Genomic DNA, 13,385 nt, shown 5'->3' with positions numbered 1-13,385 from the left:
CAAGATGTGATTTGCCAATATGTCGTGCAGTCAGTGTATTTCTCCTCTTGGCTTTTTATATAAAGAGCAATTTTTAATCTTCAGTTGTGTTTCAACATGTTTTGTCTTAACATTGTGTAAATTAAAAGTTCTGACAGTTGAAAACACTTGCAGAGCTTTAAATATCAGGAGCTCGTCAGAAGCTCAGATGTCTAAAATGAACACTTTTTTTTTGCTTAACTGATGCTTTATTTTCTATTCAGTATGACGTCTGCGAGGAGGAATGATGATAGATTTTAATCTGTCAAGAATAGTCAGAGGAGCCCGGGCCACTTCAGCGTGGCTGCCTGGGTCCTTGGGACCGCCGCTCCCTGACAAATCGTTTTTCACTTGTGTCTCACCTTTTCACCTATGTCTGAGGTTTTCTGTAGAAGTGGGTTTGTTCCTGGGAATGACTGTGACCTGTGTGGGCTGAAGCCCAAATGATTTTTTTTTTTTTTTTTTTTTTTGAAAGCACAATTGTTGCATAACTGAGTCTGGGGGGAAAAATAAAGTTACTCTCCTTGATGTATAAACATAATCTTGGTTCTCCAGCATATCCCCAAAACTCTTCTGAGGTTTAATGAAAATGCAAAGTCGTTTCTTCAGCGAACTGAAAGTTGTACACTTGGCAAATGACAGCTACTGAGCTCTGCAGTGTAGGCTCTTCTCACTAGAAATGTAGATCGCTTTCATGGTAAATTGGAACCAAAACGTCTCTTAAGATTGTTGTCTGTCTATGACTTGGCATAGTCTAATCCTCATCTAAGTACTTAAAAGCTCCAGCTAAAGGTTTTTGAACTTTTAATAGGTTTTGGAAAAATGTGAGGTGGCGAAAAAGGATTTCCTAAGCCCCAAAGGCTCTAATGGTAAGTGTGCCATATGTTGAACGAGTTTCATTTAAAGGATTAATATTGACATAGCTTTCTGTAAAGTAGCACTGTAATAGTCATCTTAAGAATTTCTAGCAATTAATTGTGTGCTTCAAGTACAAGAAAAGGAGAGTGATGAATAATACTGTAGTCCATAGGAATCTTCATTTTTTAAAAAAGAGAGAAAAAGAAGGAAGTATTGTTAGAAAGTCTGCTTTCTCCAGGTACTGGTATACAGCAGGGAATACCAATGACTGAGCTATTTCTATGTGCTGTTTTAAAAGTGGGTGTTGACAATATGACATTCTTTTTAATTCCTTTATTTGAACATGGTGCATTTCTGCAGTATGTTTGGATAGTGATTTGTGGGTTCTTATATATTAGGGAATGTTTTCTAGGTAAAGTTTTCGAGTGTAGTTTATCTACAGCGCTTCATACCAGACTTCAAGGGTAGTGTGCAGAGTTTTCCATTAAATGTCAGATACTAGAACATGGTGACTATTTTTCTAATTTATTTAATCTATAGATTGACTGGAGTTTTGGTATGTGTTTTAATTGTAGGCTTGTTTCTAATTCTGCCATCGGGCTTTTCCTCCGCTGTCCTAACAAGATCTAAACAACAACCTACTCTGCTTACAGAGCTTGTCCTTGTTCTTTAATCCTCTGCAGCAGACTGTGTGCGGGTTTTCCCCCCGCTACAATCATAAGGACAGTTACTGCAGCCCTTTACAGTTTTCCTGAGGCTCTGACTTGCAGAGTCATAGTCCATTTTTGTCTCCTACCTCCAACTCCTTTGTAGAGAATAACAGAAATGTTTCCTATTTCCTTATTAGAGTAGTTGTGATTTTTGAAGCAGCATGCTCAGGCAGTGCAGCCTTCCAGGAGGTGACACATTTATCCTGAAGTAGACTGGCATCACGCTCACAGGTAGTCAGCCTTCCTTGTGGTTTCCTGTGGAACTGCTCAGACCTCCAGAACAGAGTGTCCTGGTAATAATTCACCTCTTCAAAGAGGAAAGCTCCAAAGGCTACAGAGAACTAAACACTCTTTATACAGGATTGTCATCCCGGCAGGTCTGACTTCAGAGAAACGGTTTCGAATCTCACTTCCCTGTTTATTTCTTCTGCTGTTAGGTTTCACAATATTCACATTGAGAAGGATGGAGAATAACCTTTGTAAATTAAAGCGTGTCCTCACAGTCAACTGCTACTTGAGAAAGATGAGAAAAGGGAAAATATCTCTGTAATAGAGAGGGAATGTTTCCTGTGTAGCAGCAGACCCAGGCAGTTTAAGTTGGGTTAGCTGTTAAGCTCCATGTGTTTACATCTGAAGGAAGGCACATGGTGGTTAATTGTTTTTCTTCTGATCTAACCAGCTAATTATGTGGAAAACATTAGATACGGGCAATTGCTGTCTGTGAGCCAAAGCAACCCTGGGTCAGTTTAGCCTCCCGGGAAGAGCAGTCAGCGTGGACACAGCGGAGCCGCCACCGAACCGCTTGGACCAGGATGTGCCCTCAAGGAAGCAGCTGCTTGCAAGGGCGTATCTTGGGAAAAGAACAGGCAGTTTTAGGGTAAAGGTGGTGTTACTTGAAGCCGCGGCAGATGCACAGTGAGGGCTGTTGTGCCTCCCGGCACGTCCTTGATAACTGTGTTATCTGGAGTTTTTCATTCTGCGGAGCCTGTTGCTTGTCTTTAACAGAGGTCGTGTTGTAGATACCCTGCTATGCTGCTCTAGCCCACGTAGAAATAAAGCAGCCTACTAGCTGTTTGCAGAGTGCCTAAATGCATTTAATAGCAGCATTAATGCATTTTAATTGCAGGCCAGTGATAGTGCACGAGAACAGCGTTATGTATGAAGTGAGAATATATTTGGGTAATTTTCTTTACAAAGCTTAAATGGCCAGAAGGAGAATATAAAGATGCACTTCTGAGAGAATGTAATACTGACTTCATTCCTATTTAATAAGGAAGGCCACTGGCTAAGAATGTGAGTTTGAAGCAGGCTGCAGTTCCTACTTGCACGATATTGTATGTGGTCAGAGAGTGGAATAGGCTGCCCAGGAAGGGGGTAGTCCCCATCCCTAGGTGTGTTTAAGGGTCATTTAGATGAGATGTTGGGGGATGTGGGGTAGGGGAGAACTTTGTAGAGTCGGGCTGAGGGTTGGACAATGATCCCGAGGGGCTTTTCCAACCTGAAGGATTCTGTGATTATTCCGTCCTTGTGAGCACTTGGCTCACCAAGTACTAAACTTGTGCCTCTTGCCCTCCTGCTAGTGAATGTGGCGCTGCCTTAAAGGAGGGACTTCAGAACGCTTTCAGGTGACTTCTGTTAGCTGACCCAGGGTAGTTGTATCTTGCGTCTTCACTGTGTAAGGGGGAAAACCTAGGAGTGGCAGCATCCTGCTCGCAGGTGCCCGGCAGCGCTGCCGGAAGGTTGGTGATGGGAGGTTCTCACTTGTCCCTCGGTTAGTTTGATTTGTGCCATCCTGCTGCAGTGATGGTCAGTACCCAAAATGACACTTCCTAAGGTAAGAATGTTTGTTTCTAAAGTGTCCTTCTGTTATACAGGAGGAAAGGGGGGTTTTCAAGTGAAGTTCCCTGTTTTCTCAGTGACTTGCTTATTTCCGAGTCGCCTACGGTGTCTCAAAATGCAATCCATGTGTGATTGGGAGGGTTTTTTAATGGTGCCATCTCAAAAAAAAAAAAAAAAAAAAAAAAAAAAAAAAAAAAAAAAGTAAAAATTAAGAGCACACATGCAAGTTACATTTTGCTATGAATTAAACCCCATTTAATGATACTACATTGTCACCCAATAACTGCAGTTTAAAAAAAAAACCCTGTAGTTGGAATAGGACTAAAGTCTAAAAGCTGAAAGGGATGTACAGGCTTGAAGAGACACGATGGCCCAAAATCTCCTGTGAAGAAAACTTGATGTCTTGAGCTGTCAGTGGGCCAGAAAGGCTACTGTCCCCTGTACCCCAGTTACACTGCTTTGTTTTCTAGAGTTATGATTGTTTCTGTCCCTAAGAATGGGGAAATCTGTTTAGTCCGATCTGGCTTCAGTCCATTAATGCACTGATTTAGCTCTAATACAAACATAATTACACAGGGAGGATAATGTAGAAGGATCAGTTAGCATGGGGCAAATGGAGGAGGGAGGCAATTAATTAAGGCTATGCTATAGTAGATAATGATAAAATTTGTAACAGAACAGATACATCAGCCTAAATCTTTTTGTCTGATGGAGTACACAGCCACTTCCTCAGAGTTCTGGCAGGTGAAATGGAAAGACTTGACCACAGCACCTGTAAAAATGCCTGTAAAAATAAACGAGCACCGTGCCTGTCGGCTGCTGAACTCTCCTAAGGAGAGCTGAAAGAAGTTAATGGGGCAGAAGATGATCCACTGGCCAAGGCTAGGCACAATTTCCAGTTAGGCTTTCAAAACCTCCGTCGCAGTTCAGCCCGATTTGCGGCGGAGCTGTGAGGTGCCCCCACGTCACCCCCCGGGGACGGGCTGGTGGCAGCTGGCGGTGAATTTCCCGCTTTCCCACCACCGCTGCTCCTGCTCCGCTGACTCTTCCTGAATTAATGTGATTTCATTGAACCCTGCCCTGGGGATAAAGCCATGCTTAAAATAACATCGTCCCCCATCTTCCTGATGATGATCTGGCTGCTCTAGTCATCCTGGTTTTAAATCCACAGCTGTGTAAGTGACACCAGGAGATGGCATCATCCGCCTGTGATGCTCTTTAACTCTTTCTGGATCTTCATGCAGAAGGGTGGGGGGGTTGGCAATGGGCATGTTCTCCCTCACAATGAAATTCAGTGTGGAGGCTGTTGTGTATTTTTTAGTGGATTCAGGGTTTTTTTCTTCGGTTGGGATTTTCAGGTTGCTTTATAGCTTCCTACAGTTAAGGAAATTTAATTTTTTTTTTTTTTCCCCCAAGGTACAGTCCTATAATTTGGGTCATTTACTGAGTAAATTGAAAGGATCGTAACTTGGAAAAATACTTTTGAGTATTGAATAATCAACTAAGATATTTTTCAGTTTCATACAAAGTGGTAAAAATACTTATTTTTAGCAAACCTATTTTTTTATAGGTGTGTTAACAGGATACGTGACAGCATAATGTGAATAATTTATATGAAGACAGATTTATGTGTGGACTTAACATACTTTATACATCTACTTTAAAGTGAGCATATATTGTTTTGCAAATCAGAAACAGTGGCTGCTCTTAAACTCCCCGCTAGCATAGCCCAGGCACCTTCTGATGGAGTGTCTTTTGATGGGCAGTACTCTTAGTTCCAAATCTGATCTTTCTGTGGAAACGTGAGAAAGGAAACCCCTGTGGCCCCTGATCACCAAAAAAAAATCACTGCCTGTCGATTGAAGGAAATGTTGCTTCTAGGATAATCCTCTTGGGTGACAGTGTGTCAGTTAGGCAGATCCTGTGCATTTTTGCTACTAAATTTTTCCTTTGCCTTGTAGCCCAGACTCTCTTGAACTATAAATGTGTCTCCTTGCCTTTGGTGATGCATGGGTATGCAGATTAGATTGTTTCTGTACCTCAGTTCCTCCTGCCTTCTCAGCACTTCTTCACTCGTTTTGTTGCCTATTCTTCAGTCTCTGGCTTCCTTTACTTTTATTCTTGTTAAACACTTTATGTTGTGGCTTTGTAAATATTTTCCCTGAGGCACTCCTAGCAGCATCCTCTGGTGTCTGTGGGACATTAACTATCCTTGACATTTAAAATCACTTTTTGTCATGGGGATCCCAACCCTGTTGGTACCTCCTGGAAGAAATCCTTTACCCGGGGACGTACCTCAGCACTGATGACACCAGCATATTATCAAATTTCATCTCGATGGCCATTGCTGAGGCACTAGGATCAATGGAATCTACATTAAAGCCTCTCTCCCTGCTGCTAAGTTATGCTCCTGGCCAGTACTGGCGTCTGCTCGTTGCACCAAATTGTTAAAGGCAGCAGAAATTCAACCTTGTTGTTCTTTTTCTCCTAAAGCTCCTTCCCAACTCCAAAGCTTATTCCCGGAGCCCAGAAGCAGTGAAAAGAAGCAATGTTCTTTTGGTTCTGTGGACAGGAAATTGGTTTTTCACCCCAAAAATGCCCTGGTCTCTAGTTCCTTATTTCTGCAGGACCACCCTGGTCTTCAAGGAAGGGATTTGTTATTCCTTTTGGACACCTTGGGCTGCTTAGTGAACTCCCCCTGCTGAGGTTGGCTCAGATTGAGAATTTCTTCAGGAAAAATCCGAATTTGCTGTCAAACCGTATCTAATCTGCCAGGGTGATCTAAACCATGGACTTGGTATCTAGCTGGAGAACTTGCTGGAAAAGTAGGAAAATGAGATGACATCGAGGTTTGCTTTCTTTTACTTCTGTGGTACTGGTAGCAAGAAAACCATCTTTGTGTTCTGGTGTACTGTAGCTCAATAAACCCAAGCAAAGTGTAGCTATAGTGGTGTTTCTTGTAAGTACACGATCTGCAGAAAGGCACCATTTCAGAAATGGAGGTAATTAATAATGAAAATGCTAAAGATTATCACAGCAGAGTACGACTGCTTTTCTGTATCTTGACAGTTCATATGTGACACAGTTTCCCAATAAACTGTAAAATAAAACACCTTCCATCAGGCATCCAGAACTGCCTGGAAGGAGCTCACAAGCTCAAGGAGGTTCTGATCACTCCTGAACCTGACTGAAACTAATGTTCCTACTAGGCCGCTTAACCCGGTAATCTGGTGAGAAGTAGTAAAAATGGCAGCTTTGTGACAATACGGTATTGTCTGCTATACAGACAATGTAATATTGTTTGTGACAAAACTGCTAAGAAAAGATGGCTCTTGAGTGCATTCGCACTGATTGCAGATTATACCTACTCTAATAGGAAAATAGAGGCTTGCCTATCTTGTTCCAAAATGAGCTCTTGATAATGGAGAAAAATAAGGATTAATTCATCAAAACGGTTGTCTTTTATGACTAAGCCCCTACTTGTCATGACTAACAAATTTGCTATTTGGGGTAAAAGCTTGAAACATAAGAGAAATAAAAGGGCTAGATAATTGGTAATCCACGGGAATAAATCACATTATATAATAATGTCTTATCACATGCTGCACATTGCTAACTCTCCCTGATGTAATTGCTTTTGAGTAGGGCACAAGAGCCTTTGTAACCAGCCCGCTCTTCTCGCATCCACATCAGGAACCGAGGACAACCTGGGGCTAGAAGAAAGGGAAATCTCTGTAGAAATGCTGAAGAACTGTCCACTCTCACCTGAATTGTGACAGGACTGCGGCTAATTTAATGAAACCGGCACTGCGTGGTTCTTTGGAGGAAACAGGTTTCAGAAGTTGCTCAGAGTTGCTGAAGTCCAGGGAAGGTCTGCAACTCTCCAGAAGATGCCAACACTTGCTGCGTTCATCTCCAAGCCGGGAGAGAAGGATGGAGGGTGAGAAGGACATGTGGTACACTGGATTATTTCAAATAACTTTAATCTGGTGGAACAAACTAGCCTTGACACAGGGTTGGGGGCAGGAGGGTAAGGTGCAGGTATGGAAGGGTGTCAAGAGAGTTGAGGAGGAGGAACAGACACGTTTTGTGGTGCGGTGGTTTTTTTTGGTTTTTTTTTTTTTTTTTTTTGTCCCAGACGCTGATTCACTCACTGCATGGTGACAAACTTCTTGTAAATTTAACAAGGTCAAAGCATCACCCAGAGGTACTCCTGCTTTTCCTCGCAGAAAATAAGGGTAATAGAACGATGGGAAGTGCTAGCATGACATCCCCGGAATAAATATCCTCTGCCCTGGTGACAGATGGGGCTGGTGGCTGAGGCAGGGCGCGGCTCCCCCCTCCTCTCTCTCCTTGTGTCAGAAAGCAGCAGCACCTGGAGGCCTCATCCCGAAGGCAGCACCTACCTTTAAAAATGGAGCCGCAGGAAACCAACCACCTGCTCCTTGTTGGCCGTTTTCCCTCACCAGACCCCCGCCCCGGGGTCGAGCGTAAGCTTCGTCCCCCCTCTCCCCGTTAATTACCGTCAATCACGAGGCCCAGGAGCTGACCTGGCGGCTGTGCGGCGGGAAGGAGCCGGCGGGGGCCGGGGCTGAGCGGAACCCTCCGGGCCGCTCCCGCCCTCCGGGCCGCTGGCGCGCGGACTACGGCTCCCGGCAGCCCCCGCGCGGCGCCTGAGGCGCTGAGGGGGGCGCGGAGGGGGCGCGGAGGGTTCCGCGCTGCCCCTCCCCGCGCAGCCGCGCCGGGGAAGGGGGGGCGGGCAGGGGTTGGGGAGGGAGGGGGGGGTGGGGGGGGGTTGCGCTGCCGGCGCTGAGCGGCTCCTCGCCCCGCCCGGCCGGCGGCTGCAGGGCGTCTGCGGCACCTGCCCGGCGGAGCGCCCGCTCCCTGCGGCCGGCGCCCGCCCCGCCGAGATGGCGGATCCCGCCGAGTGCAGCATCAAAGTGATGTGCCGGTTCCGACCCCTCAACGAGGCGGAGATCCTCCGCGGGGACAAATTCATCCCCAAATTCAAGGGCGAAGAGACGGTGGTCATCGGGGTGAGTCTGCCGCAGCCTTCTCCCGCCCGGCGGGGCGAGCATCCTCCCCCCCCCCCCCCCCCCCCCCCCCCCGAGCATCCCTCCCGCGGTACCGGAGCCCCCCCCCCCCCCCGCCCATTGTTCCCGCTGCGGCGGAGCGAGGGAGGGGTGGCGGCGGCCGCGCTTCCCGCGGGGGTCCCCGTGTGCGTCCCCCCACCGCGGGCGAGGGCTCTGAGCTCCCCCCCGGGGTCGCCGGGCCCGGGGAGGGGAGACCGTGGGGGGGGGGCGCGGGGGCGGCCGCGGCTGCCGGCGCTGATGTCATGCCGGTGACTGGGCATGCTCGCCGGCACTCCGCGGGGGCGGCCCGTCCGCGCCTCCGCCGCGCCCCTGCGGCAGCCGCCGGCGAGAAAGTTTTCCCGGTGCGCGGTGTGTGTGGTGGCGGGGGGTGGGGGGCTGCTGCGGGACCCCCTTGCCTGGAGCTGCCGGTGGATGCCCGAGGGGGGTGGTGATGGGCTGTGGCTGTCCCGGGGGGGCGACGAGGTGCCGGTGTGTCCCTGCAGAGCAGGCGGGGGACAGCGCAAAGCATCCTTAACGAAAATGACCCACTCGAGGGGAAGTTTTTTTATTTTTCTGTTAAAAAAAGAAAATATAATAAAAGCATCGAGTCGCTACCCGCTTATAGCAACACAGCGTACCCAAACTCGGCGTTTTCCCCGCGCTTTGTCGGGGGTGGGCTGCGCACAATAGCAAAAGGCTTTAAAATGAACAAAAGCGTGCGGGGATCTGGGCCCTCCGTGGGTGGGATGCGGCTCCTTGGCCGAGCGTTTAACATGGCGCAGCGCGATCGCCGGCCTTGCACAGGCAAGAAAGTGCTCGTGGTTTTTCCTCCTCCGAGCTGGAGCTTTGCAAAGCCGGGTGTCTGGGCTGGGGTTGCCTTCGGGAGTCCGCCAGCGTTGGGTTGGGTGCCTGCACGGAGCCGCTGCTGGGTGCTTCAACTTGGGTTGTGGTCTTGGTTTACTGGGTCTAACCAGCCCAGGTCTTCCCGTGCTTTTGTTTTATACGTGTGGTTAAACCAACAGTATGATCCATATACTGCGCTACGATGGAGAGATGTTAAATTATTCAAAAACCGAGCAATAACTTGCACGGTTTGTCAAGATTTTTATTAAAACCTCGAGTTTTTTTAACTTCCGTGAAAAGTTGCAAAACAGCTGTGGAAAAGCAAGGAAAAAAATTAGCCTATTCTGGACGTAAATGCCCAACTTGTTTTTCTTAATTTGTTTTCTGAGTAGCCAAATGAATTTTCTTGATTTGAAGGTTAAAGTCGTAACACCCACGACAATCCGTTAACAATAGAAAAATCAAATAGGTTATCAATCTCCCTCAGCAGTGCAGGGCGCTCTGGTCAACAAATATTTGGAAGGGAAGCGTAACTGTATCGCAGTCATTTGGATGTTTAAGAAACAAATGTCAGCAAATTCCCCCTCCCCACCCCCCTTAAATCAGCCCTCAGACGTATTAAAAGTGGATTAAAATACATCTACTGTGAATCCCTTAACAATGCTATTCTTTCTAAGAGAAGTAGAATTTAGAATCCTTTTTCCCCGCCTAAGTGAATTTGCAAGTCAATAACGCATCTTTGTCTATAAAGTATTGGTCGTCTGGGAAAACAGTAGCTATGATGCTTTGAAAAAAGGTATTTTTATCTTGCAGGCAGGAGATAATCTCTTTAGTAAAGGTAGAAAGGAAGAATAACAGCAACTGTCGATTTCCAGCCACGGAGGTTTAAAAATTAGAAACAAGAAGAGTGAATGTATGTATTTATTTATATAAATGCATATAAATATTTAATTTCATACATATATATATCTTCAATTTGGCACGATCATTTTGGGGGTTTATTTGCCATCTTGAAAATCCAGTCAGAAGCTTAGAGTATGCCTTTCCTTCCCCTTTACAGGGCAAAATACAGGTCTTTTTTAGGTGCACCTTTTAGTCGTCTTAACTAGTGCAGTATGTCCTCAAATACACCACCTTTATGCCAAAGAGAAACCATCCGCCTGGAGTTCTGTGGAGATATTGGTGGACTTTTAAGTGTAAACGAACACGAAGATCTTTCCGTATTCTTTGTTCTCTTTCTTTGCAGTACTGAGCTTGTTGAGCTTTAATGGAACTTGACCCACAGTGGATGCCACTGCAGTATGTTAGTAGAAAGTGGTACTAGTTGTTATTATTTACTGGTTTAGGGTGGCTGCTTGGCTCCAGCAAATAATGCCTAGCAGGAGCAAGCAATCCTAAACCTGGTGGAAGGCGCTGGTAGAGTAGACTTCCTGCTAGAAAAGCAGGATTTTAGTCTTCAAAAGCTCTTAGAAACATTATATAAAGCAAAAATAAACTAAACTGGACACTTTTTGTTTGGTTGGTTGGTTTGCTATAGCTTTTTAAAAAACACTGCAATGCAGCTTTTATTTTTGCTCTGTAAAATATTGGAAAGAAAGGAGTTCTGTTAAAATTTTTAAAACAAAACACCAAATCTCCCCCCCCCCCCGGAGGAATTCTGTCATCATATAAGAAAAAATAAAAATCTTTTAAAGGAAATATTTTTTCTAGTAAGTCTGAATATAAATTTGTTCAGAAGTAAATTCTTCTTCCCAACAAACAATTGTGAGGAAAATACTTTCTTCCTGAGCATCCCACCATCATCTCCCATGATATTTCCCTAGGGCCTCGAGCAGATTTTCCAACAAAAATTAAAGACAACTCCATGATACTTCTTGAAAACAAACAGCAATGAAGGAAGTTGAACAATTTGGGCTTGAGTTTCCTCAGGATCTCTTTCACGCGACTTAAGCTGTATCTCTGCGACTCCTGTGGTTGGGTGGTTCAGAGCTGTTTGTCAGAGAAGTCCCAGGCCAGTCCTAAGGCCGTTCAAACCAGTTAAACCCTTCGGAGTTGGGATTTAACCCAGTGTCTGATATTCTGGCCTCTTCCATCCATCTTCGCATGCTTTGCGCGTGCAACGCAGCGAAGTATCGAAGAGTAAAATGCCTTACCTTGATTTTTCCTTTGGTTAAAACTGAGAAAGCGCACTGTATTTTGATTCTACTTGAAAGCTTAAAATATTAAAAGGCTTTTAGGTGTATCTCATCTTTAACCATGGCAGGAAAAGGTGACAGTGGTAAACACATCTCTTTCTTTTGCGGTTAGCTACCCAACAGTCTCAACAGACTGCAGTTTTCATTTTATGTTTCTGCTCCTCTGCAACCTCAAGGTGACTCTCTCATTGATTGTGTTGGCTGACATACCTAAAAATGTATTTTTCTAGCTGGCTTGCTTCTTATGGGCTTGTTGGAGAGCGTAGAGCTGTTTGCTGTAGTAAGCAACTGAGGCAGTCTTCTGGTGTGTGGCTTCATGTTTCTCCCTGTTTCTCGGAGTGCTTTTATTCCTGAGCATCTGCAGAGGAAGGATGCAGAGAGGCTCAGCACCTGGTGAGATGACCCCCATAAGGATGCTTTTCTGGTTTAGGTTTATGGGAGAGAGTGTTTCCAGCCCTTTTCTCCTTCCCCTGTTGTAAAATATTTAGGAATTTAGTTGTGAAGGAGACAGTATTTTCACCTCGTTTTTCTGTTACGTCTGGAGTCACTGCTTCCCTTTTAGTGCAAGACTGATCTGAAGCTGATTTTTTCAGACAAGTATCTCCTGTTTAGAAAGGCGAATATCTAACCCGAATTTTTCTAGCCAGCTTGGAAACCTCATGTTAGTATTACCAGAAAAGGGGATAAAAAACCTCTTCATTCTGGTTGTCAGCTGCTTTTTGAGCTGCAGCGTGAGGGCATGTGTAAAGCCCAGCTTAGCAGGAGCTGCTGAGCACTGCAGTTCTCCGCTGTGGGTGCCGTGCGGGCAGCACAGAGCCTTCCTCAGCCCCTCGCTGCCTGCGCTGGGGGGGGGGCTTTGGGGTAACTCTCTGCCAGCTCTCTCAGCAAACTGCCCGTGAGAAAACCAGCCCAGAGCTCCAGGGTCAACGGGAGGGTCCCCTCGGGATTGTGCTTTACTCGTACGGGGGAAAATTCTGTTTCAGCCGTGAAACATTCCACGTAACGAACTGCTGTGCCTAAAACCAACCAAACAAAACAATCATCACCTGATACTCAGCTACTGTGCGATGGTTGCTGCTGTTTTGCAGTGTCATATTCCATGAAATAAAGGAAAACAAAAATTGATGGCTGATTCTTTTGCAGAGGGTGCGGTGGAATCTGAACACGGTTGTGGGTTTTTTAAAAAAACTTCCTGCTCTAAGTACTGTTTGAAACGTCTTGTGGAGAGATTTGCACTTACTTCCACCCCTAGAGTATTTGGGTATGTTTTACCTTTCATTTCATGTATGCCAGTGAAGTCATAAGTTTTTACTAATGACAAGAAGACATATTCTTAAGTCCCTCCTGTACAGAGATCTCTGTATGCTGTTAAGCAGTTGTCTCTCTGTCTGTTAAGACAGACCTAAAAAGACCCCCTGGGATAAATGACTAGTTAAAAAATAATTAAAAAACCACCCTGTGCTGTGTGGCTTTTTTTATGGGGTGTGGTACGTTGTGCTTCTAACAAAAGCCAAGCATCCATCTCTATCTCAAAATCCACAACAATTCTGCTTATGGAGGATCTGTTCGTGACAAATCTATAAATACCTTTTACAAAAAGCTCATACCGGTTTGATGTAGGATGTGAAGTGAGATGGGGCTTCTGTCATGGTGTAAAATATGTCAGTGGGTATGTAGCATGCCATTTTCCTAGCAGAACACTTAATCTGGAAAGCTAGTGCTTGCTTTGTCTCCCAGGATTTTTGGTGTGTTTTCCAGCTCTGCTCAACTCTTCCAGTGAAGTCTGAGCAAGTGTTGTGTAAAAGCTTTTGTGAAGGACCGTTGTGAGGGCCAAGTAGCCGGCACAGCTA

General features: G+C 45.6%; 1 protein-coding gene across 2 annotated transcripts in view; it reads left to right on the top strand.

Moving 5' to 3' along the window:
* Positions 1-8,229: 8,229 nt before the first annotated feature.
* Positions 8,230-13,385, top strand: part of KIF5C (kinesin family member 5C) — an 86,707-nt gene continuing 81,551 nt past the window's right edge. For both annotated transcript variants that reach the window (XM_074910074.1, XM_074910075.1), the window contains exon 1: positions 8,230-8,461. In XM_074910074.1, the coding sequence (XP_074766175.1) occupies positions 8,336-8,461 (126 nt within the window). In that variant the 5' untranslated portion in view covers positions 8,230-8,335. The remainder of the gene's footprint in view (positions 8,462-13,385) is intronic.

This window comes from Athene noctua, chromosome 7, assembly GCF_965140245.1.
Source record: "Athene noctua chromosome 7, bAthNoc1.hap1.1, whole genome shotgun sequence".
NCBI lineage: Eukaryota > Metazoa > Chordata > Aves > Strigiformes > Strigidae > Athene > Athene noctua.
Note: the sequence above shows the minus strand (reverse complement) of the source record. Positions and strands in the feature narration are given on the sequence as shown.